The following is a 26,463-nucleotide window of genomic DNA, read 5'->3' as shown; positions in this document are numbered from 1 at the left end:
GTCTGCGTTGATGAATCTAAGTTTCTTACGCATATGTAAATCGTTAACGAAACTGCATACTTTATCCAATTTTAATTATACAAAAAGGATAAAAAAGGGGCATTCCGAGAATTGAACTCGGGACCTCTCGCACCCTAAGCGAGAATCATACCACTAGACCAAATGCCCGTTTTTGTGATCTATAGTTTTAGTTATTGGTATTAAATTAAACATTTACTCTAATTCCCTCCACGTGAGCCCTAACGAGACGCTTTACTGTCTTTCCGCGCCTAAATTCTGTCTTTCCCTCTTCTCCTCACTTTCGCGTACAAGTTCGTGTGTCGACAAATCAATCCCGACCAAATTGTTTAAGAAAGGAGATTACTTTTGGTCGGAATTTCGTCAGTGGATGAATCGATATGACTAAAGATCACAACTTTTCGGAGAATCAAGACACCCAGCCGATTGATTCTCTTCCCTCTTCCCCTTCCGACTCTGGTACGATCTCTCTCTCTCTCTCTCTAGGGTTTATTCTTTATAAAGCTGTGATCTTTTTTCCCCCATTTTCTTCGATTTGGGTTTTTCGACATTAAATTAGTTAAAGTTGAGTTCTTTTTTTTTTTTAACTTGTTGTCTGATAGTGGTTTCGATCTGTTTCGTATGTTAGGTGAAGAGAAAGATGGTTTCTTTGGGAATCTTGGCGATGAGTTTATGAACGACACTGTACCTTTCGAGGACGATGCTTGGATCAATGATGAGTTTATGGAGACTCAGGTCATAGACAACGACGAGTTTCTTCTCTGTCGCGAAACTCAAGCTGTGGATTTGGGGTTTCAAACTCAAGAAGAACCATTTGTAGAGGATGAGCAGTTACTCCAAGGTTTTGATGGCTTGGCTAAACAGGTGCTGGATCCTTCTGATGAAGATAGTGATGGTGTTGATGTTACTGTTTTCTTGGTGGACAACCGCGAGGTCTCTGATTGTGGTGACTCGAGCAGTAGAAGAAAGCTGTTATCAAGTGAAGATAAGAGTAGAGAGCGTGCTGATGAGAACATGAAACCAATGGGTGCCCTTGATGCTTCGTCGAGTGGACATGAAAACGTTAAGCCAACGGGTGAGTTTCTAACCCAAAGTGGTAGACTTTGTTTATGGAAAACATAACGATATTATTGTTGTTATTTTCTTGCATCAAGTTCTCGTTTTTGCTTCTTGTTTAAACTAAAAGTTGGCTAGGTTATGTTTCTTGGTTCAGAATGCATGTACTATACAATAGTTGGTTAGAAATTAAATAACCAGTCTCCAAACATGTGAAATATTCTTTGTCAATTGTCGGAACAAGCATGTTTTGATACTTTAGCTTGAAACCCCAATTGTTTTGAGGTTTAGCTCTAAATATGCTGCTAGTAATGTTTTTAGTCATTATATGATATCTTGCAGGCTTCCCAATGAGAATCTTTTGTTGATGTGTTCTCATCAACACTTGTAAAGATTTTGAAGCTTTTCGAGCTTCTGCTGTTGATTGAAATTTTCATATTTGTTCATAGGAATTCTCTTCTTTTACAGGAAAGGTGGCCAGGTTCGCTTCGGTTCGTTCAGCAGCTTTTCGTGCTTCTGCTGTTTCAGCCCAGAAGCTTCTCAACAGAGACAGTCCTACTTTAGCCAGCTGCCATTCTTCTGGTCAAGGAGCCACAACTAGTTCCCTTCTACAACAACATTTTGGAGAAGTAGGGAATCAGAACTGTCCTCCCAATACGTTTGTTGAAAAGAAAAATGAAGGGAAAAGAACAGCGAGAAAGCTTTTATTTGAGGATGATTCGCCTGAAGAAAACTGCCCTTCTCCTGGTTTGAGTTATATAGACTCTCAAGAGCCTGGTGAGGCATCACAGGCCAGTGCTCTTAAATTTGTTGATAAACTCATTAGTGAGTCTGGTCTAAACTTTGATGTTGAAGCTGAAGCTGATTATGGAAGGAGAACAGAAGAAAAATTAGACAAAATCTCAAGTGTTAAAGGTCCACTAGAATTAGCAAAGAAAGCAAGTTACAAAGCGAGAGCTCTTGGAAACAGTATGTTCGAGTGGGATGATAATCGTGAGGATGAAGGAGGTGGCGATATTTGTCTTAGAAGAAAAGAAGAACTTTTTGGAGTTGCTAGTAAAGCACAAAGACGTTCTTCCGTGCCAAGAGAACAGAGAAGGGAACTTGAAGTTTCAGTGGATAAAAGTCAAAGAAGGGCTCATTCTGATTCCAGACTGTTGCAGCGTTGTGTGACTAGGGGCCCAAAGATGATTCAAGCTGCTAAAAAGAATCTCGATAAAGAGTTAGATGCAGTTTCCGAGGAAGGTTATAATAGAATATCTGATATGCGTGACTTGGTAGAGTTAGGGTATGAGACACAAGTGGCCGCTGAAGCTGTTGATGCTGTGCGCTCTGGTGGTCGCAGCAAAGTTAATGGTGAGGCTAGTCCAGGAAATAAACTGTCACCGGGAGAAGAGAGAGTGATTACTAGACAATCCAAGGGAACTAAGAGGATTCAAGCTATGGGTAAAGAGGAATTGTTGAGAAGAAGGATGAATAAGGCTAGTCCGAGTCCTGCTAAAGCTTGCAGGAAGAGTATTGAAAGGTCTTTACAGAGTGACCAGCTTGACAAGGGAGGTCCATACTGCTCGAAGAGAAGGATTGTCTATACTGCTCCACGAGAGAGTAGAGATAATCTTGTTGATGAGATGGATGAAGTTTCCAAGGAAAGTAAAACAAGAATGTTTAATAGGCGAGAAGAGGTAGAAGCAGGCCCTGATACGCAGATGGCTGCTGAAGTGATCAGTGCTCTGCACTCTGGAGACGCCAGGGATGAGGCTAAGAAATCGTCACGTGGAGTTGTTACCAGAAAATCCAAGAGACTTAAGGGGATTCAAGCTGTAGATGATGATATTGAATCGTTGAAACCAAAAACCAAGAAGGCTAAATCAGTTCTTGTCAAGGCTTATTCAAAGAATGAGAAACTTGATTTGCCAGATGAAGTTGTTGTGTCTAAGCTACTTAAGCAACCAAGCAGAGGTGAAGCAGATGTGTTGAGTTATCCCAAGCGGAGAAGGTCAGCTCGTTTCTTGCAAGATCAGGTTAACGAGGCAGAGAGGAGTTCAGAACCCGATTTTGACACTCCAGTTAAGTCTAAGGAGCCTTCAAAGAATGTATCACCTATATGCATGGGCGATGAGTATCCTAGACTTTCTTGCAAGGATTCACGAACATCAAACACTACAAGGGAGTTCCGTAACTTGACCTCACCATTGATGGAACCTGTTCCCGAGACAAAGAGTACAAGGAAGCGAAGAGATTTAGGTAGTGTACGTGTCTTGTTCAGCCAGCATCTTGATGAAGATGTGACCAAGCATCAGAAGAAGGTATATGATTTGGATTAGTTAAGTTTCAGTTTTACACAAAAGTAATCTTCTAATGGCATTTGCTTGATAGATTTTGGCTAGGTTTGATATCTCGGAAGCATCTTCCATGACAGAGGCAACACATTTTGTAGCGGATAACTTTACGCGCACAAGGAACATGCTTGAGGCAATCGCTTCAGGGAAGCCAGTGGTGACTACACAGTGGCTCGAAAGCATCGATCAAGTGAATATTTATGTTGACGAGGATCTTTACATACTCAGAGACTCGAAGAAGGAGAAGGAGTTCGGTTTCAACATGGGGGTTTCTTTGGCTCGTGCACGACAGAATCCGCTACTAAAGGTATCTCACAATCTTTTGGTTTCAGTTTCTTTTCTTTTTAGCTCATTAGTGTTACACTACACTTCAGGGAAGAAGGGTCTTTATAACCCCAAATACAAAGCCTGGTTTGAACACAATCACAACTTTGGTTAAGGCAGTTCATGGACAGGTACTGATTCTTTAAGTCTCTTTCCCAGTTTGATGTGGACAAAACCCAAAATAATACTGATATGTACTGAAAACAAATGGCAGCCTGTAGAAAGAGTTGGAAGATCTGTCCTGAGCGACGAGAAGGTCCCAGAGAATCTTCTAGTTTTATCATGTGAAGAGGATCGAGATATCAGCATACCATTTCTAGAAAGAGGTGAATTACACTTTGATCTATATAAACTCCTGATTTATTATATATATGTCGTGGATTTCATGTGATATGTAAGTTTTGTTTTATTTATTCTCTTCAGGGGCTGAGGTGTATAGCTCTGAGTTAGTGCTGAATGGGATAGTTACTCAAAAACTAGAGTACGAGAGGTTAGTACTGTTATCCGACAAGCGATTCACACAGCTTTTTTTGTCTTGTCTCAGACTCTCATGCATGTCTCCTTCTTTATATTGTACATTGTCAGGTACCGTCTCTTCACTGATCATGTTAGGAGAACAAGGTCAACGATATGGATCAGAGACGGCAAAGGAAAGTTCCAACGCCGTAGAGGGTGAAGGAAGAAATGTGATCAAACTATTCCTTTATGAAAGCTCCTCTGTTTTAGATACACTTTATTAGAAAGTCGTTGTATATGTAATATACTAATATGTTGCTGTCTTTGGCTTCAACTCTTGTAATTATATACTCTGCTTCGAATTGCTTAAACTTTTCTAAAGACTTGTGAGTTAGATTTTGAGTCATTACAACATGGCCTCATTGTGCAAAAAATAATTGAAAAGATAAACGTTAGAGAGCTATAAATAAATATCGTTGGTTGATTTCTCAAAGCTAACGTAATTCTTTAGGCTAAAATGTTAATTTTATTTATTTTAGAAATAGCACATTTACCAGCAAATGTCGAATACGTAATTATCTTACAATTATTAGACATGAAAAACCTAGAAAAAACTTCACCTCATTGCCATTAAGTTATGTTTATCATCGTGACGATTTTTAAATAAACTTTTTTCAATCTTAACATGTTTCTCTTCTGCATCTGAACCAACTCCATCTTCTTTGTTTTCTTTTCTATCAAACTGTACATTTAATGAAAGCATATATTACATTCACAATCTGCATTCAAATATCTCTCAAAGAGCATCTCTTTGGGCGATTTTATATATTAATCTGATTTATCTTCAGTGATTTTGTCCGGCTTGTGTTTGTTAATTATAATAAAACATTAATGGTTGAGTTTATTTACAGTGATGTCACACAAAATGGTAACATAACGAGTTTATCAAGTGCATTTGTGACTTTGAACTCCAAATGCCTAACTTTTTTTTGTTTTGTTGTCCACAGCCAAACAAAATTTAGTAACTAATTTCTATAGCCTATCTCATCCAATCATCCGGCTGATAGGATCGTATTAATTAAAATGCATTTTTATTCAAGAAATAATTAATGGAAATTAATCACGTGACACAGTTTAATTGTTTGATTTCTCAACATTTTTTCTATGTCTAGATTTCTTCCAGATCTCTACTTATCTAACCGTTTTACATATGTCAGCAATGTATCTTTTGTACGTAGAGCCGGTCCTGAGCTCGAAGGGGCCTATTCAAAATAAAAAAAAATATTTATTTAAATTAAATTTAAAATATTAAATATTAAATATATTTTTTCTTAATTCTTAGTTTATTTTCATTAAATCCAAAGAAAACTTAAATGACATGAAAATAAAATACCAATATAATTTTTTTTTATTTGGTTATATTAAAGTACACTACAAGAAAACATATTTTTTAAGGGGGTAATATTTCTTGTTAATTCGTCGTAAAAAGGATGTTACGACGAATTAACATCGAAAAACGTTTCGTTGTTAAACGTCCGTCGTAAAGGAGGTTTCGTCATAAAAACGTGGTAACGTTTACGAGGAAAGTTTTCCTTGTAAAACGGAAGGAAACATTTCGTCGTAAACGAGACGTAATACTTCGTTGTAAAGTACTCGTATTATTTCGAAGTAAACTCCATGTAATCTTTACGAGAATTTTACAACGCTGCCCATGTAAGCTCCACATAAACCTTACAACAATGTTACGAGGATTTCGTTGTAAAATCCATGTAAAGTTTACAACGAATTTACATCGTTTCTTACTATTGAATATTAAATTAAAATTAAAATATTATTTAATATTCGAAATTTAAAAAATTTTAAATATAAAATGAAATATGAAAATCAAAACATATATTTAAAAACTATTTAAAAGTCATAACATAATATTTAAATTCGTAATACAAAAGGAAACAAATAAAAAAGCTACTACATATTATCGAAGTAGTCGGTGACGGTGCTCGGTTGAGAACGGCCTGGATCGGCATCTTCGGGATTCCGTATTGGCATCCCGAGAGCTACTCGCCTCTCATTTAATGCTCTCTGCAAAATCGGGTTTCCCACCACCATCACGTCCACCAGATCTTCAAGAGAGTCTAAACGATCTTGCTGGCTATCCATCCGAGCTCTCATTTGAGAGTTCTCTTCATCCCATCTCGAAGCGCATGTAGCAACTTCGTTAACATAACCTATGCCCACTATTTGTTCATTCTTTCTAGGAGCCACCTATAAAAACATATTAATATAGTTAAAATTTATTAAATAGTTAAATTTATACAGTTTTACCTCTTCGAAGATCCTGTCGACCTCTTCGGTCGTCAGTTTGACGGGTAATCCATCAGGAGACTGCTGGGTTAATTGCGTCTCCCGCTCTTCAACCCGAGAAGCCACTGCGTTGAAGAGTTTCTCGGACGCCGGATCCACAAAAATCCCGTCTGATGTGGCGTGAGTCATCTTGAATAGATTAGACAGAGATGGTAAGACTCATGTCTTCTCATACTAAAAAAAAAAAATTAAATAAAATTAAATATTAAAATTAAAATTAATTAAAGAATTCAAAATTAATATTAGAAACAAACTTACAGCTTCTAGATGGATTCCGGCGTGAGGCTTTTGTCCGGTTCTGTGAACCATGGGCAAATGACCATCTTAGTCCTTCGTTCTTAGGGAAGCGGAGCACGAGTTCGCCTTATGGATCGAAGAGGGTAGCTTCCAAAAGGCGATGAGATCATCTCATACATCCTTCGTGAGCTTGGTGGGCTTTCCCTCATAACCGTAGATCTCCTACTTGTCCTTCCAATCGGAGACAGTGTTGCAAATGCGGGTCTTTGCCTTTGCAATGAATTCCCTCTTCACCCTCTCGGTGATTTCCAAGGACCAGTGCCACCTTTGCTGAAACAAACAAAATTTTAAAAGAATTAAAATAAATATTTAATTAGATGTTTAAAAAAAATATATTACCGCAAAAAATTTAAACCAAGTCGTCTTAACGTGGTCTGGAGTCTTGCTCCAATTCGGGTAGGCTCCGTCGTAGTAGCCCTTGATCGTCTCCGACACGCTCCGGCCAACACGGTTGTTGGCCCCAAACCTAAAAAGAGAACCTAATTGTTAGAAAAAAAAAATTTAAAATTTAATGTACTAAAAAATAATAAGTTACCAATAAGTTCCTGGTGGTCTATCGGGATCCAGAATATCCAAGCCCTCTCGTCCAGGCTGGGCGAGCAAATCCTTCACTGTATATCTCGCGTATGGAGCAGATGGAGGCACACGCAAATCTGGATGAACTGCACCTGCTGGGACAGGCTGAGGTGCAGCGGCTGGAGGGGGAGGAGGTGGAGGCATATGAGGTGGAGGCATATGAGGTGCAGGAGGAGGAGGACTCCAAGAAACTCTCTGGGATGTCTAAGAGTATGGAACTGCCTCGGAAGATGATGGACCAGAAGAAGATGTCCCGATACCATCATGAAATATCTGAGAGTAAGTAGGTGCTGCTGGCTTTCTTCTAGGACCTATCTAAATTTTATAAAAAATTATAGTTAGTTTTATCAATAACGACATAATTAAAAAATATTATTCCGATACCTTACTAATCACATAAACTAATTACCTATACTAACCACTTAAACTAATTACCTATACTAACCACTTAAGCTAATTACCTATACTAACCACCTAAAACTAAACAATGTTTTTAAAAAAATAAAATAAGAGAGAGGTTACCTTAAGAGGAGTGGAGAGGGATTTGGGAGGAATGAACGAGCAAAGCTCGTTCTGAGGTGTCACGTATATATAAGAAAAGGCATAAAGTCGTCGTAAAGTTACGACGAAGTTACCAGGCCCGCGTTTTTTCATTTACGACGAAATTATCAGGCTCGCTTTTTTCATTTACGACGAATTTACCAGGCCCTTGTTTTTAAGTTTACGATGAATTTACGTGGACCATGTTTACGACGAATTTACGTTGACCAGGTTACGACGAATTTACCAGACCCGTGTTTTTGTTTACGACGACTTTACGAGGACCATGTTTACGACGAATTTACGTTGACCAGGTTACGACAAATTTACCAGGCCCGTGTTTTTGTTTACGACGAATTTACGAGTCTTAACCCTAAACCCCGAAACCAGAAAACCTAAACCCCAAAGTTACTTATCTTATAACATCATCTCTTCTTCCCCTTTATCCAACTTAAACCCTAAACTCCAAATTATTATTATTATTTTTTTTAAAAACATATTATATAAACACAACTTTTTGATACACATACATTAAAATGAGAAAATGAAAAAGAAAAACAAAATTTGTTACATAGATTACATCATTCTGAATCGCTTTCGTTCTCATCAAGATCAGTACAATGATCATCGTCGCTTCCGTCGACCTCGTCTTCACGTGCTTCATCTGTCACATCTTTGGGAAGATCTTCATATTGTTGGTTTTCCGGATCGATCAGAAGGATTTCATTAAGTTGTTGATAAGGTACATCAACTTCATTGATAGCATCTTCTTCTTGCAAAGGTGGTTCTTCTCCAGCAACAATTCGCCCACAAGGTGTAATTTTTATAACAACTAACCAGTTTATCCCAGAACTGCGAAGGCGAGGGTATGGAAGGAAACTAACTTGCTCGGCTTGAGAAGCTAGGATGAAAGTCTCGAACGTGTTGTATCTTCTCCCAGAATTGATATCCACAACACCAAAATTGTTAACCCGAACACCTCGGTTCACAACGGGGTCGAACCATTCACATTTGAAGAAGACGCATTTTAGCTTCAATAACCCCGGAAATTCGACTTCAATAATCTCGTGCAAGATCCCATAAAAGTCTGTTTCGCCTTTCACACGTATTCCGTAGTTACTTGTTGCCCGATGTCTCCCATACTCGTATGTGTGAAAGGTAAAACCTCGTGTGAAATACATAGGTGATGTGGTGACCTTTGCTACTGGACCTTGGACCAAATCGTGAAACCATACGGGGTAATATGGATCGTCATACTCAACCTACAAAAAGCATAACCGTTAAAATTATCTTATAATATCAATGCTAAAATGAGATATATAACATCTATCATCTCCGAAGGTAACCCAAGACTATAAACCAATTTCTGAATCTCATAATAAGATTCAGCAGACACGTTGTCTTCTAGCAAATACTCATTAAAGAACTCCGTCCATGCATCCATGCAATTTTCTGGTAAATTATGATCTGTTTTAATATTCATCATCCTAGCTGCTAGAGACAATTTAGAGAGACATTCTCTGCAACCAGTGTAGATTGGTTGATTTGCAGCATCTAGCAGTTCATAAAACCTTTTTGCATCCAAATTAGGTTCTTCTACATTTCCAGTTCCATCAGCTATTGTTGTAGCTGTTTCCAAAAATGCATCAGTAATTATGTCTTGAACCCTATCATGATCTACCATCTGCTCCTCTTGATGGTAATTATATTCATTATGCAAGTGATTCGGTTCTTCATTATTACCATCATCCCCAAAATTATTATTACTACTACTAGCTTCATTTCCACCATAACACTCTCTGTGTTGATACCAAATATAATATTGTGGTGTAAATCCCCAGTTTACTAAATGCTTCCATACAGTTTCACTACGTGAAAATTTTGAATTCTTGCATTTCCGACAAGGTCATAACATCTTACTGCTTTCCTGCGTGAGCGGTGTAGAGCCCGCCTGGTACATGAATGTCTCTAGCCCGCTCAGAAATGCATTCGTCACTCTCCCTTCCGAATCTTTATGGGAATACATCCAACTCCGTAACTCATAAATATTACCGCCATCCGCCATTTTTTTTTAAAAAAAATTGGGAATTTTTGGGGGGAATTTTTTTGGGGAGTTTTTTTGGAAATTTTTTTTGGGAAACTTTTTTTCCTCAGATTTTTTTTCTTTGCTTTCGTTTGTGAGTTGTGAGAAATGAAATATATATAGAAAAAATTTCGAGTTTGGCAGGTGAAGATAACAAGGATTTTACTAGGAATATTTTACTAGGGTTTCACTTCTCTCTTACATCTGCTTTACAACGAGTTTACAACGAAATTAGGAAATTCAAAGCGCATTCAATACACGTTTTCACCAATAAATAACGGTAACATGTGTCGTCGTAATATCCTCGTAAATTTACGACGAATATTGTTTGCCATGTACCTTCGTAGTAAATTTACAAGGTATTTACGACAAAACATTTTCATTGTAATTTTACGTCATCTTTACGACGAATTTCAGTTTCGTCGTAACATCCTCGTAAACTACTTGTAAGTTTACGAGGAAAATCTCGTTACGGAAACGTTTTCTTATAGTGGTATCAAAACATTAAATTTATTTAATATTTTATTTTAATTCTAAAAAACCAATAAAACTCATTTTGTTATTGACAGTTTATCTATAATTATATTAATATATGTGTATAAAATATAAAAAAAAACATTAAAAAATTGGGATCCCACAAAGTGGGGTTCCATTCAAATGTTTCGTACGTTTGCCCACAAGCCCGGCTCTCGGTATTGTTTTTAACCACAAAATCATGGTCGAGTGGTACGGTGGGATTAGAAAGATATTTAGCCTCAGGTTCGAAACATACCAAATTCAGATTAACTCGTTTGTGTGATCATGCAATATGGGTATGGAACTCCCATTTCGAGCAACCGGGTCTATCTGGTCCCGGTAGACAAACCACCATGGAATTAGTTGGTTGGGTTTCAGTCTTTCAGATATTCCTGGCTTATAAAAAAATACTCCCTCCATTCCTTAAAATTACATATTCTAGAGAAAAATTTTGTTTCAAAAAGATCTATCTTTTATATTTTCAATGCATATTTTATTAACTAATTGTAAACTTAAAAAAACTTAATTTCACTAGTTAAATTTTTACTGTCTTAAAATTATGAAAAAAGATAAACACAAAAACTATGTAAATTTAATGTATTTTATTAAGATGTTTGAAAAATTTAGAATATATAACTTTAAGAAACAGAGAGAGTATTTTCTACGTAGGAACAAAAATATGTTAAAGCAAAGGTAATAGACTAATGGGGTTTAGTGGAATTAACTTTTCCTAACTATTAGATTACCAAACCGGTTTGGTATGTTGCCAAATCATATGGCCACATCATAGAAACAAACCAACACGAGTTCTTTTTGTTTTCAAGATTAAATGTATTTCTATTTTATAACTAATTTATGATAAATGGATGGATCATATCTTTTATACCTTTATATGTGAGACGTTATCATATTTTTGTCTATCTTAAGCACACAATCCCATATTTTGCAACACTAGTTCTTCATTTTTCACATTGTGATTTTCCGGCACTCTAAATACTTTCACAGTCATCTTCAAAGACAGTTACACACTATTCATATCTATTTCCCATGCATAGTAAATGTCGCATTCTTCGTTAGATAATTACTTCCTCCGTTCCTAAAAGATCCATGTTATAGTTTTTTTACACTTATTAAGAAAACATTTAAAATTGTATTTTCCAATACATTGTTTTCCTTAATTAGCTACTTTCAATAACTTTTAACCAATGAAATTTTATTAAACACAATTGTATTTTTTGAAAAGTACAATTTTTCATTAATTAATGTCTTGAAAATGTAAAAAATGTATCTTTTTAAAACAATTTTTTTTTTTAAAAAATGGATCTATAAGGAACAGAGGGAGTAGTACTTTAAGTGAAATTCCAACACGTCAAACCAAATTAAAAAATATAGAAAACTAGTATCACTGCATTTTCTGGTCCGTAATCTGCACTTGCTAATACCAATAACTAGTGGTGAATCGAAGATACTTATTTATTGGGCACACTAAAATAGAATAATGGGATTAGGATAAATATAGACTCCTATATATATCTAAGGGAATTTAGACTCATGAAATGAAAAGTTGTTTAAATTTTTTTTTTTTCTATCTGAATAAAAAAAAAAAATAAAAAATGCACCAATCGCGGACCGCCACGTGTTGGTGGAGACCGCGACCAGTACAAGCAACAAAAAAAACTAGGTGCTTATTTACATGCGAAAGAGATGTTACTTGTGTTTTTGGTGGGGCCCCAGGCCATAAGCAACCTTTTTTTAAGAGGGATAATGATGCTTTCATGTATTTTCTATTGCTAGTTAGGTTATGCTAAATATGTATTTTCTATTGCTAGTTAGGTTATGCTAAATATGTTGTATATATACACACTTTGGTTGAGATTACACAATTACACAATTCCACATACAATATTATATAAAAAATCAAGCGAGTAATAAAATGGGAATATGAGTTCCAGTTAGACCATCCACGTAGGATTGGAAAATCAACCTATCAGAAAGGTTGTTTTGTCCACGTCACACACGGAAAAAAAAATCTCCAATTTCTTATTTTTCTTCTAAAATTAATGTATGTCATTAATTAAATATTAAATACCTAAAATTGATGTAGTTCCCTTCATATTTCCAAAGGAATCGGGATAGTATATCTGAGAAGGAGCATTTTGATTATTATCATTCTTATCATTTTGGATGTCCTGAATGTCACTGGTAAGTCTTTCTCTCTCTCTCTCTCTTAAGCGACAGTTTCACCGGAGAAAATTGAAAATGCCGATTAATTGATTAATTTTGTGTCCTTTTTCATCCTGAGAGGACGAAGTTCTTCGTCGAATGCCGCTTCGATTTGCGAAACTGCATATCTGACTCGATCCAAGAAAATCCGGAGCAGAGTCATTGGAAACATCACTCCCTGTTACGCTTTCTCTCGATTCATAAGCAGGTGTACATGCAAATCATCAGCAAATCCCTGATACAGGGTCCTCCTTGGCTTCTTTTTTTTCCATCACCTCCACCTCTACTACATACATATAAATATTAGTGTCGCGCTTTCAGTTATTTGTGTCCTATCTGCCAAGTTTGGAACTCATGTTTCAAAAATACCCACTTTTTTATTTTGTTCTTGAACAGAGATTTTAGGAGAGGCTGGTGTTACCGTCGACGCTCGATGATGTTGGTATTGCTCAGCTTTCTACTATTTTTGGTTCTGTACATAAGAAAGTTGTGTGCTTTATGGATCAAAGACTGAATTTTAATTTTTTTTTTGTTAACTTGTGATTGTTGAGACGACAAGAAGACTCATTTGTTGTTAAAAAAAATATTGGTTGTAACTCAGATAAAATGGATAGTGGTTAGTGGAGATGACACGTTAGAGCTACACGAGCGTCGAAAATCTGAAGAAAATTTCCACAGCCCAAGCGTCTGTCAATTATGAAGGTAACGGTGGTAGGTATATATGCCACATGACGTCAGCCTCTGAAACATTATCTACGATACTTCAGTTTGTGCTGTATAACATATAATTTGATTTCTCATGAGCAGTATCCTATTCAGATTCCAAACTACAGAAACACACTATGTGAAAATGTATATACTGATGACTGGGTATCTGTTACATAAGAGTGAGGATGTTTAACTCATACATATTAGATTCCTCGAAATTCTTACTATATCTCGATTAGGAATATTCCAATAACATTTGTGAGATCATGAATGTTTTTATCCGATTGAGTCTTTCCTTGTAATTTAACTAAGTTTTTGAAATTTATGTTAATACATGTGTTTGTTTTTTGCCTAACAATCTATTTCCCAAACAAATTTTAATTCCATCTGATCTATTAATTTCCTAATATGGTTTCAGATTTTAGTACATGTTACTAGAGTCTGTGAATACAGAAATTAAGCATGTGGAAGCTTTTTTGGAGACGATCAGCAACAACACCATCTGATAAAGACACCAATTAGTATAAAAAAAAAACACTTATCAGGGAAAAAGTTACTTGATCATATCCTTTGGTGCTATTTATATGTGATGATTTAATAGTGCTGAACGTTATTTGTGATGATTTATATGTGCTGAACGTTACTTGATCAAAAGTTACGTAATGCATTTATATGTGATGATTTAATAGTGCTGAACGTTATTTGTGATGATTTATATGTGCTGAACGTTACTTGATCAAAAGTTACGTAATGCATTTATATGTGATGATTTAATAGTGCTGAACATAAGGTGCGTTGAGCGGTTGTGCGGGTATCGTAGGCTTGACGTTATGGAGTTTCTGAGAGGAATTGTCATATCGCCTCATCGGTGATACTAACTCACTTGAAGAACACAGGACAAAATGTCGCTCTGATTTGCGGAAAGAATGGTCTGTCTATGCTAAGAATCATCACAAATCACTGAGATCACCTAAGTTTCTATTTCAAGCAGTAGGTCTCCAAAATTCTAAGCACAAACGGTAGTTTTTTACAAATTTTCACTCCAAATAACGTTATCTAAGTCCTAATTACCTACCTAAATTTGGTTTGTCGAAAATCATCGTTTCTTTGCTGCACTTTAAGCTATATAGAATAGTCCTTCATATAAAGGCCTGTTGATTGCAAGTCTTCAAGAAAATGTGACAAAACAAAAACGGCCTATTGATTGTAAGTCTTTACGAAAATATGAAAAAACAAAGAGATTGTCTTGGATTATTTTAAGGAGAAGTTTGCATATGATCAATCTGGCAACTAAACAAAGACACTTACAACTTATGATAAAGAAAATGAATATAGTAAAATGAAATCTAACGAAAAACTTAAGAAGCTAGCAAAGGTTGGTATACTGCACTAATACAAGAAGTAACGAGTTCCTATTCTGATGGCAAGTATTACATTTCCATCATTGCATATGTCAATCTGGAAAACCAAGAAGACCATGAATAACCAAAAAGAATTGTCACACTTTGATCAACTACAACCTCTAAACATCAATTACAAAGAGAACCCCGCTTATCACATAATGTGAGCATTGATCATGATTGTGGAGATGAGTTTGGTTATAAATATAAGTTATTAAATATATTATTTAAATTTGTATATTACACGTGCATGCATGCATCTTCATAGCACTAGATACTATAATAGTTAATATCTCTATAATGTGTTAGAGATATTTAATAAAATAGCAAAGAAGAGAAGAGAACCCTAGATAAATATATTATTTATATAAATATAATTATATATTTTTTGTTTACATTATAGTTTGTAAAGAAATATTTAGTGTAAATAATATCATAATTTTATAAAATGCTAAAATAAATTGGGCTGGTTTTCAACTTTCACAAATAAAAAATATTATTTGTAAACTTAGAAAAGAATATATCAAGAATATTCTTTTTTATGAGAGAAAATAGAAAAATATATCGGAGACAAATCCATATCTATTATGAAATTCCTCTATTTTAGAGAAAAAAAATAGAAGAATACATGGTCTAAAGGCATGGCCGACGTAAATGATCGACGTTGAGATTCAGCTTTTCTGATTCTTACTATTCTAATGTTTCAATATAATATGAATATTTCATTTGTTTTATAATATAATGGTTTAAAAGTATTTTTTGTTTCACTATATAAATTGTTTTTATATTTCAATGTAACTTTATATTTATTGGATATTGTGTGACCAATTAAATTATGTAAATTACTGTGTAATTGATTAAATTTATATACAAATTTTAATTAAAACTGATTACATTTTGAACCAGATAGAGTAATCTATAAACCAACTCTATATAGATATGAGGACAAAATTATAAAGTGGTCTCACTTTGAATTTCTCTCATTCTGTGCATTCCTAATTGGAAGGAGATAATCAACATCTAATCTTATGTTACTCTCAGTATATTAGAAATGGTCTAACCGTAAATCAATTAAGGATGATGTAAGGAAGACATAAAGATGTATTTCCAGTTATCACAAATATAAAATCAATTGACAACAACTTAATTATGTCCAGCGTAGGACAACAAAGAAGAGTTTCCATACCTTCTAATATTATAATATCTCATGCTAAATCATTTTTCTCTAGCACAAATATTCACTTCATTCTTGGAGTTTAAGCTTTTCTATCTGATGATATTAGTAGTTTGATCCAAAAAAAAAAAGAAACGGTCGAACTGTACATTATAATTGGAGAAAGATAACAAACAAAAATCAACCGAAGACTTTTAACGTATATGAAAAAAAAAATTGGAAGAGACAACATCGAAGATAGCAGAGAATGATGGTAAAGACGAGCTTCAGTCTCTCAAGATAGTGATTGCAGAGCAAAACCAAGTTCAACAAGAGTCTGAAATAAAGTTTCATCAAATGAAACAGCTGCTGAATCAAGAACTTGAGAAGAGTCAACTTCTGGAAAGACAACTTACTGAGAACTACAAGAAAGTAAGAATGTTGAACACTTGATCATCAAGTCTAGATCATATCTTGTCAATGGGGCAGTCTCCAAAAACGAATTGGGGTTTGGGTTATAAAGGATCAACTTCACAAGATTATGACAAAGCTGAAGGGATTAGGTTCATAAAAGCTGGAGTAAAATCAGATGACACACCAAAAGCTGGAGGACAAAAAGCTGACAAACCAAAAGCTAAAGAAAAATCAGGATCAGTGACATAGTCTAAAGAGAATCAAAACACAGCTTGTAGGAATGGAGGCTTATTAAGAGGAAAGCGAGGTCATCATGGAACTAGTTCTCAGGCAGTTGAAAAGAATGAAGTTACCAAGGTTGTAAAGCGCCCAATCCCAGTTGTTTCAGCTGAACTAAAGGATGAATATCAAGCAAACACTAGACTCCAAAGATACAAGACAGAAAAGTTGTTGCTAAGCGAAGGAATGACTGTCACTTTTGTGGTAAGATCGGACATAGTGTTTCTTACTGTTATGCTCGCAGAAATCAGGTTGAAAGAGCATGGAGGCTTAATTTGTGCTTCATAGAGTCCAGGAAGTATGGATGTGTGTGGATTGCTAAAAGAGATCTTTATCCTAAATTCAGAATACAGAGGCGTCATGGGTTACACCTTGAAACAGATGTGTCACACAAGCCTGTTGCAGAACCTGTTGAAGAAGTTATATGTAACTTTGCACGCATTGAGGTCAAAGAACCAGAGATCATAAATCAAGCTAGTCAGAAGCTAAATCTCAAACATGGTTTGTCACACCTGGGTAGAGAGGAACATACTGCAGATTGTGTATGAAATTTGTCTCAAAGTCACCTTGAAAAGGAAGAAAGGATGAAAAGGGAAAAGGGAACTTCAGCTCGTGGTGATCAAGGGGTCACGGTTTATGGAGGTTGTAACAAGAAGAAAACTGGTACAAAACTGATTGGGCATGTGAATCAGATGAGATCAATCATCCCTAAAGCCATCGCTGCTAAAACAGAGAATCTGTCTCAGAAAGATGTAACACACAGAGACGAAAGTGTTACACACGAGAGTATAAGTGGGAGTTTGATATACCTCACTGCCAGGCGGTCATATCTCGGTCTTACCACTAACATATGCACCACATGGCAAGCTACTTCGAGAGTATCACACCAACTGGTTGTCAAACAATTCAGTAACCATGTGAAAGGTATCATTAAGCTCAAGTTACATTATTCTTTTGACACTAACATGATGATGGCAGGAACTTGTGATGTCAGTTGGATGTGTTACTGGGATGAGAACAACTTGAAGATGTGTCAAAGGCGTCACGTTGTCTTGCTGAAATGGAATACACAGCCTTGAGAAAGTTGTGGACCCATATATTGGTAAAGAGATCGACACACGTTGAGTATGGTAGTCTTTTTGACCCTTTTGATGTTCACTGCAATAACTTGAATGACATCTGCATAATCGAGAATCCTGTTCAATTATCATTGACTAAGCAAGTAGAAACTAGACATCATCCTGTTAGAGAATTGATCGAGGAAAAACTTGTTATCATTGAACATGTTGCATTTGAGAATAAACTAGTTGACACAGTTACCAAACTACCTGAATTCAATGACTTTTTGTGTATGCGAATTTTTTTTGGAATTTCTGATCTCTAACCTGTTTTGTCTTTGAGAGAAGGTCATGTGCATAGCTGAAATCACATATTGAGTCACACCAACTAAAACCTCTTGTCAGCAAGTTTTGTCCATGTTAATAACATAAACTACAATGACTGGGTCTGATCATAGTAGTTCACTGGAGAAAGGTATTGAGTCACACCAACTAAAACCTCTTGTCAGCAAGTTTTGTCCATGTTAATAACATAAACTACAATGACTGGGTCTGATCATAGCAGTTCACTGAAGAAAGGCACTCATCTCGGAACAGGATGCAACACATTTTGGTTCTGGTGTTGATCACTATCTGGATTGAACGAAGTAACACGGGAGAGGATGAGTGTAACACCTGTTGAGGTTTTTTTTTTTTAAGAAAAAAGGAAGTTAAAAGTGTGTCCTGCAAAGAACAGGAAGTCTTACACACTGTTAAAAGAAAAGGTTAATAAGGCCCAACGTGATAGACACTCGATTTGAATCAGGATGCAACACATTTTGTATTTGACATCGATCACTGTCTTGATTGGGCAGAGGTGATTCATGTACTTTAATCCTCTGAAAAGAACATGAACAAAACACTACGGAAGAGGAAGAGGTAGGAACACAAGATACCCATCGTGTTGTCTGAAAACGGTGTGATCATGATCCCAGTCAAAGTGGAATCGGTTAGTAGCTGGACAGAAGAGCTTGTGACAGCTACTCGGCTGAGAAATAGCTACAGGTTTGCGCTGACAAGTTGATCTCTTTAATCGTCTTTTGTGATGAAATATGTGATAAAGTTGCGGCTGATCTATCTTCCTGACACATGGAACTTATCAAACTCAATTTTGTAAATTCATTTAATTATCTCAGATGTACATGCTAGGTGATTTATCATGGGGTCCTTATCTATTCTCTGCAGATGTGTCGAACTCAGCTTGCTATGTCTTTTACACTTCAGTGTGTAAGTGAATTTAAATCTCTGGTTTGATAAAGTGAATAATTTGGGTCTTAACTGTCCTTATAGTCATTGATGTCTTTACTAACAAGATCTTTTGAGTGAGTCTTATAAAGTACATCCATATTCCTCTGAATGGTAGCCAACACTTCTCCATGATCATGCGACTCATGCGACTCCAGGTAAGTATCCTCTTTGTGAACCAGTTAGTTTTATCAGAATATGCAATCAAGTAGAATCTGGTTATGTGGTTACAAGCAGGGGGAGGATCGTGTAAAATATTGATTAATTATCTAGAACTGTTGTAGGTACTTTTACACTGTACCTGCTTAAGAATTGAGCAACTCACATATTGTACTGTGACTGATGGTTTAGTGAATTATATTGCTTCTGCGCTTCACTGGTTGTGTGTTTGTGAGTTGATGCTTGCAGATTTCTAGAGATTGACATATTCAGATAAAAAAGGGGAGAGTGTAAGCTCGGGGATCTGGAGCTTGACATGCTGGTGCATTGACACAAAGAGAGTGTTGATTGACATGGTTCTTTGGAGTATGGCTCGGACATATTGAAAGAATGTTGAAGTTTGGCGTGTTGCTGTTGTGTTACACATGGACGATAATGTGTAACACATCGACGTGAACAAAAAGAACTAAGACGTGGTGACGTGGAGAGTTCCCATTGGCTGATCTTGTTTGGACGTAATTCACAAACTAGAAGATCTTCAGATCACAAATTGGAAGATTTGGTGATGCTGATTTTTAGGAAAAGATATATTGCACAATTGGAAAGAATTGGTGGTAATATATAGGAAAGCTTAGACTTAGGATTAGGTTAAGCTTTCAACGTTATATTCTCACAGAAACACAAACAGGGGTTTTGGGGTTTCAGGAAGTGAGTGATTTGTAAACGTGATCAACAGGGGTTGGTTCACGCAAAGGGTAGATTAAGAATTGGTCCATGACAAGCCGTGTGTGGCGTTGTGTAATTCAGATTAGACAAGTCTTTGTAAAATATTGTTTAAGTGATTCTTAATAAAGAGACAGATGGTCTTGAATCCTTTGTGTTCTTATTGGTTTCACCTGCTGTAGACTTTTCATTTGGTATCATAGCGGATCACCTCATTAGATTCCGTATTCACATACAGGTTGAGGTCCTGCGGAAGAAGTCTTGAAACCATGAAAGAATTCATCACCCTACCGAGTCTCTACATGCTGGATGAAGGGAGTTTTGGCCATTGGAAAGCACGTATGAGACATATCATTCGCGGAATAGATGGAGACGCTTGGACTGCTGTTGAAATAGGCTGGCCGGCACCTACTATGCTCATGGAATATAAAACATATGCTCCCAAACCGAAGGAGAGATGGACAAAATCTGAAAAAGCCGCAACAAAGTTCGACTCTAAAGCACTTACTATGATATTCTCAGCTGTTGAACTCGACCAATTCAAAATTATCCAGGGCTGTGAATCTGCAAAGGAGGCATGGGATGTGCTGGTTAATCACTTTCAAGGTGACACAAGTGTAAGAAGAACAAGGATTGATCATTTAGCTTCAAGGTTTGAGAACCTGCGAATGGAAGATGACGAGTCCATTGTTGGCTTTGTGTCTTAGTTAAGTTCAATTGCTAATGAAGCTACTGTTCTTGGTAAGAAGTATAAAGAAAAGAAGCTCGTTAAGAAGTTGTTAAGATGTTTGCCTCCACAATTTGAAGCTTACAAGGCAGTCCTTCAGATTGCCATAAACATTGATGATATGAACTTTGATCAACTAGCTGGGATTCTGAAAGTACATGATCTGGAAGAAGATGATGAGTTATTAAATGATTCAAAGGGAATAGTATTCTTGGCTGAGTATAAAGAAGAAGATGGTGTTAAAAAGTTAGAAGACAATCTGAGTCTTATGGCTAGGAACTTCAACAAAATGCTCATACAGATTGAGAAAGGTGGAAGCAGGTGAGGTAATCAGTTCTCCAGGAATGATTCAGAGCGCTTCAGCAATCAAGGTTCTAGGTCTGATTCGTCTAAGGAAAAGAGGGATAAGAATTTACAGTGTCAAGAGTGTGAAGGCTTTGATCATCTTCGTAACAAATGCCCCTTAGCAAAACGAAAAGAGCTCAAGTGTATTGGATGCAAGGGATTTGGACACACAAAGAGTGATTGCCCTAATAATCTGAAGAAAGACAAGTCTCTGTTATGCTTTAGTGACACTGAATCAAAAAGTGAGAGTGATGAAGAAAATTTGTTAAACAACTTTGTTGCTCTCGCTGGTCAAGATACAATGGTTGATCATCATTCTAGCTCAGACTCAAATTCAAATTCAGATTCAGAAAGAGAAGGGGAAGATGTGACTGCTGATCTCAAGTCTGAATATACAACATTGTTCAAGAAATTTGCAGAGCTCAGTCATGAAAACGTGCAACTCCTCAAAGATACATCCATTTTGAAAGCGCAAGTCAACATTCTGGAGCTAGAAAAACCTTCTACAAAAGCTGAGACAACATCGAAGATAGCAGAGAATGATGGTAAAGACGAGCTTCAGTCTCTCAAGATAGTGATTGCAGAACAAAACCAAGTTCAACAAGAGTCTGAAATAAAGTTTCATCAAATGAAACAGCTACTGAATCAAGAACTTGAGAAGAGTCAACTTCTGGAAAGACAAGAAGTGAGTGATTTGTAAACGTGATCAACAGGGGTTGGTTCACGCAAATGGTAGATTAAGAATTGGTCCGTGACAAGCCGCGTGTGGCGTTGTGTAATTCGGATTAGACAAGTCTTTGTAAAATATTGTTTAAGTGATTCTTAATAAAGAGACAGATGGTCTTGAATCCTTTGTGTTCGTTCTTATTGGTTTCACCTGCTGTAGACTTTTCAGTACGATGCGTTTAAACCAATGGCACAAAATTTATTATACTAATTAATCAAAGATTATGTGTTGATCTTTTTTGATAATGGGTCTCCATCGTCTATGAAGCTGCTCCATCACTAATGGACCTTTTCAATCTTATTACGGATTTGCTATTTAAAATTATCTCCGTATAAAAGTTAAACTGTGCTTCCTTAATTAGTTTTTAGCTATTATACGTAAAAGTCAAGAAATAATATGCACTCACACATCCTCGTACAACTTTATATGAGAAAATCATTAGAAAAATGCCAAAAATAAAAATGTACAAACCTAAAATATAAGTCGCTCTTGTAGCAGCCAATTATGATTGCTTATTTACCTGAAATAAATGCAACGTGAACATGCATGGCAAGATAGTCCATTTGTTGGTTCAAAGCCAATTTTGGGTTAGCTCAATTTACACAAGTAAAATAAATGAGCTGTTGATTCTATCTTGTGAACGTATGTGATTAGGAGTTTAGTGGATATTTAAAATGTGTTTTAGATATTAATATGTTATATATAATTATATTTAAACACATAATAATGTGAAGACATCCAGTTTTACATCTAAACGCAAACACATAAACAAAACGTTATATGTTTATTATATTTATATCTGATGTATAAAAAAGAAACTAATGTTCTGCTATGATAAGTAAGTTAAAAGATTTCGTTCAAAAAAGTAATTATAATAGTTTGGACATCTAAAGGCCCGCAAAGGGTACAAGTCTTGAATGTAATGCATATTTTCCTGTCCTTTTACACGTAAAACTATTATTCTTATATATTATGTTAATTTTATTTGTCAAGCATTATTTACAAATGGAAATATAAACAAAAAAAAAACACATTGAAAATTTTCTTTGCATTTGCATTTCAAGTTTGTGCTTGCGTGTGAAAAGTATTGTTATATTTACAAAAAGTTCCATCTATTTTTTGTTAAAAACAAATAACATTTGCAAATTGTAAACGCGAACATAAATATGTATTAAATATTTTTTTTAATGCTTGCAATTTTTAGAAAATATATCCATTTGACAAACAAAATTAAATGATGCCTTTAAAAAAATGAACAAGAAGAATTTTTTCTTGTAAGAGAAAATAAACAACAAGAATTACGTATAGAACAAGTAAACTTCGTAACATAAACATTTAAACAACTACAAAATCATCAATTTCGTTGTATATATATGATAGTTTCTAAACTATTTGTCAGAATAAAAAAAAAGTATGAAAAAGGTGGAAAGAGGTGAACACGAAGTACCTTGTAGACAACCTCAATAAAAAAATGTAGATATCCTTTGCATATGTGTCATTCTAAGAATGGCTTAAGTTTTTTTGTGGTTTAAACTTTAATTATGAACTAAGTTATATTTCTTAGATACTAATGTTAGTATATTTACCGATGAGAATGCTCTTAGAGCTTCTTCACACATTGTTATTTTTCGTCTATAATATCATTTAGAAGTGAAATTGATTTTTCTTATCTCTAGTTTTCTTCTATAATAGAAATTACTAATTTTTCTTTTATTTATATAGAAATAAATAGCATTCATCTATTTTTATTCTAAAATTACTTTTATAAAAGAATACATTGAAACATAATTCATTTCTTTTATAGAGTTTCTCTATTTTAAAAATAAAAATAGAAAAATAAAAATAGCAACATACATTAGAGACGTCTTGCAAACTTTACGTACCCCTAAAGAAAATTCTATTTAGGTAAGCCCTTTTACAAAAAAAATACAAGTTTTTAGGTTCAGTCAAGATTCATTAATTACAAAACGTTGTTCAATACCTCAGAAACTCTTCTCCTTGAGATCCAACTTGCCATTACGTTTCTTATTCAGGAAACAATAATCAACTATCTCGACATTATTTCGTCTTCGTGTATAGACTTATAAACGAGTAATATGTAACAATGATCAACTATTTCAGCATTATTTCAGGTTAAGTTGAATTTACACAAGTAAAATGAATTGAGCTGTTGATTCTATCTTGCATACGTAAAAACTAATTGTGCTTTGGAGTTTGGTTGATTGAATGGCAAAAATATTGGAAATAAAAAAGTGTTAAGATGCTACATATTCTTTCTAATTATACTATAAACACACATAATAGTGTGAAAGCAATCTAACTTAACATCTAAACGCAAATACAGTGTCAAAAAACTTTATATGTTAGATTACAAAAAAAAAACTTTATATGTTTCTTATATTTTTACTTTTTTTTTTTAAATGATAAAAGGTCCGAAACCATGCTAAATTAATCTCTTTAGAAGCGTACAACCCAACAAATAGGAATTGAACATATAACTTTTAAAAATCTTATCAAGAAATCTAAAAGTTTTAACTAATAGACCAGCTTTCTAACTAATATATATTCTGATGTATGTAAGAACTAATGTTTTGTTATTATAAATAAGTTAGATTATTTGTCGTTTATAAGTTCCACATAAATCCAACAATTAATAATAACAATATCATCAAAAATCTAATAAGTATTTGATAATTGATATATTATTTTTTAATAATAACTTATGAAATTAGATTTATTCATTTCTATATAAATATATATATGTACAACGGAAATGATTTTTTTTGAATAGTTTATTTTTATTGAACGAACAGCTGTAAAAATAAACATGAAACAATTAAGATAAAATAATAAAAATAATTATCACATACTGTAATTATTTAGATAATGGGCTTTGACCAAAAAAAAACCGTTAATAGATTTTAAATAAAAAAAAAGCCATGGGGTGAAGTCATGGTTGAGAAAATACGAGAGGTTCACCAACTAATATGATTGTGTTATTTCAGATTCGATATCTTTTAAAAAAGAAAACAAAATATTGTCAATTTATATTATCTTTTTATAATTAAAAGATAAAAAGAAATAAATAAAAAATAGTAGTAATTACTAAACCCTTGGATAAACCATAAACTCTAGGATAAATCTTAAACTCTAGGATAAATCTTAAACTCTAAATCAAAATCACTAAACACTAAAACACTCAAGGGTTTAGGGGTTAGGATTTAGAGTTTAGAATTTTTATTTAGAGGTTAGGATTTACCCAAGGGTTTAGAGTTTACCCAAGGGTTTAGGGTTTACCCAAGGGTTTAGGTTTACCCAAGGGTGTAGGGTTTAGGATTTAAGGTTCAGAGATTAGGATTTAGAGTTTAGTGTTTTGCTGACGACGTTAAAAAGATTTTTTTAATTTTTTTTTTCTGTAGCTGCTATTTTTTTTTCAATTTTTTATTTTAAAAACATAATATAACTTGATAATATTTTGTTTCCTTTTTTAAAAGATATCGAATTTGAAATAATGAAATCCTATTGGTTGGTTCACCCTAGGAGGTGAACCCAAGAATAACTCAGAAAATATTATGAGGTCAGTATACTAATTTTACAATATTTTACCAGATTTTTCTTTCAAAAATACAAGTAAATTTGTTTTAACAAAAATCTATAGGGGTCAAGTGACCCCCCTCTCACACAGCTGTCTCCGCCCCTGGTGTCAAGTTGATCTCAAGTTATAACCCGATAGTCTTACAAACTTTTCGAACCCAAGAAAGTTCTATTTAGGTTTAGTCAAGTTTCATCAAATACCAAACGACCTTCAATACCTCAGAAATTTCTTCTTTTTGAGGTCCACAACTTAAATACTTTTGTCTCTACTTTTCTTATTCAGGAAATAATAATCAACTATTTCAGCATTATATTTCGTTTGCATGTGGACTTATAAACGTGTAATAATCTGACTTGGTCATGTTCGTTACGAGTTTTTTCTACGGTGCTAAACCCAACATCTCGGACCGGATCAATGAGTTACCCATCTAGCTCCTCTATAAATACGCATTAAACCAATTAATAACACACTTAAACATTCATAAATCTTTCTCGAAATTCAAGTCCATGTCCGAAGCTTCTTTGCTAATACCCAAAACAAACCCTCCAGTTACATCAGAACCAATGGCAAACAAATCCCTGACAGGCCTCGAGAGTCTCCTAAAGCTTCTCCCAACAGGAACACTCTTCATCTACCTCTTACTCAACCCTGTCCTCACAAACGACGGTGAATGCTCCACATCTAATAAGGTCATGTCAAGCATTCTCATCGCTCTTTGCAGCTTCTCGTGCGTTTTTTCATGCTTCACCGATAGTTTCAAAGGCACGGACGGGTCAAGAAAGTATGGTATAGTCACCAGAAAGGGTCTTTGGACTTACGCAGATCCAGGATCCATGGACTTGTCTAAGTACAAGCTTAGGATTGCTGATTTCGTTCATGCGGGTTTCGTGGTGGCTGTGTTTGGAACACTTGTGCTGCTTGACGCTAATACCTGTTTGAACCGAAAATGGTGTGTTTGTCGGATTCATAAAATGAAGAATTTAAGAAATAGATTTCTTAGATTCTTGAGGCTAAAGAGAAATCAACATAGACATCAAATGGAAAATGAACACCAAAAAGAATTTATTGATTAAAGATTATATTACATGTATGATTACAA

The 26,463-nt window shown here is 35.0% G+C and overlaps 2 protein-coding genes and 1 non-coding gene across 3 annotated transcripts in view; 1 reads left to right on the top strand and 2 right to left on the bottom strand.

Moving 5' to 3' along the window:
• Positions 1-96: 96 nt before the first annotated feature.
• TRNAP-AGG lies at positions 97-168 on the bottom strand. Its single transcript has one exon. It is a non-coding gene; the product is annotated as a tRNA-Pro (tRNA).
• Positions 169-259: 91 nt separating this feature from the next.
• Positions 260-4,573, top strand: LOC106295618. The gene is made up of 8 exons (XM_013731567.1): positions 260-477; positions 647-1,093; positions 1,543-3,380; positions 3,451-3,720; positions 3,788-3,868; positions 3,952-4,063; positions 4,161-4,227; positions 4,323-4,573. Exons 1-8 carry the CDS (start codon positions 399-401, stop codon positions 4,411-4,413), a joined length of 2,985 nt encoding a protein of 994 aa, XP_013587021.1. The 5' UTR covers positions 260-398; the 3' UTR covers positions 4,414-4,573.
• A 21,269-nt stretch (positions 4,574-25,842) lies between these two features.
• The window catches only part of LOC106345017 (probable lipid desaturase ADS3.2, chloroplastic), a 5,121-nt gene continuing 4,500 nt past the window's right edge, over positions 25,843-26,463 (bottom strand). Inside the window, exon 7 of the mRNA XM_013784293.1 lies at positions 25,843-25,969. Within this exon, the coding sequence (XP_013639747.1) occupies positions 25,843-25,969 (127 nt within the window). The remainder of the gene's footprint in view (positions 25,970-26,463) is intronic.

Source organism: Brassica oleracea, chromosome C5 (genome assembly GCF_000695525.1).
Source record: "Brassica oleracea var. oleracea cultivar TO1000 chromosome C5, BOL, whole genome shotgun sequence".
NCBI lineage: Eukaryota > Viridiplantae > Streptophyta > Magnoliopsida > Brassicales > Brassicaceae > Brassica > Brassica oleracea.
The sequence above is the reverse complement of the archived record's forward strand: the minus strand, read 5'-3'. Positions and strand labels throughout refer to the sequence as shown.

Coding starts and splice junctions, on each gene's coding strand:
- LOC106295618 (XM_013731567.1), top strand. CDS start 399: ATGACTAAAGATCACAACTTTTCGGAGAATCAAGACACCCAGCCGATT. Junction 478..646: donor CTCTTCCCCTTCCGACTCTG/GTACGATCTCTC, acceptor TTCGTATGTTAG/GTGAAGAGAAAGATGGTTTC. Junction 3,721..3,787: donor GACAGAATCCGCTACTAAAG/GTATCTCACAAT, acceptor ACTACACTTCAG/GGAAGAAGGGTCTTTATAAC.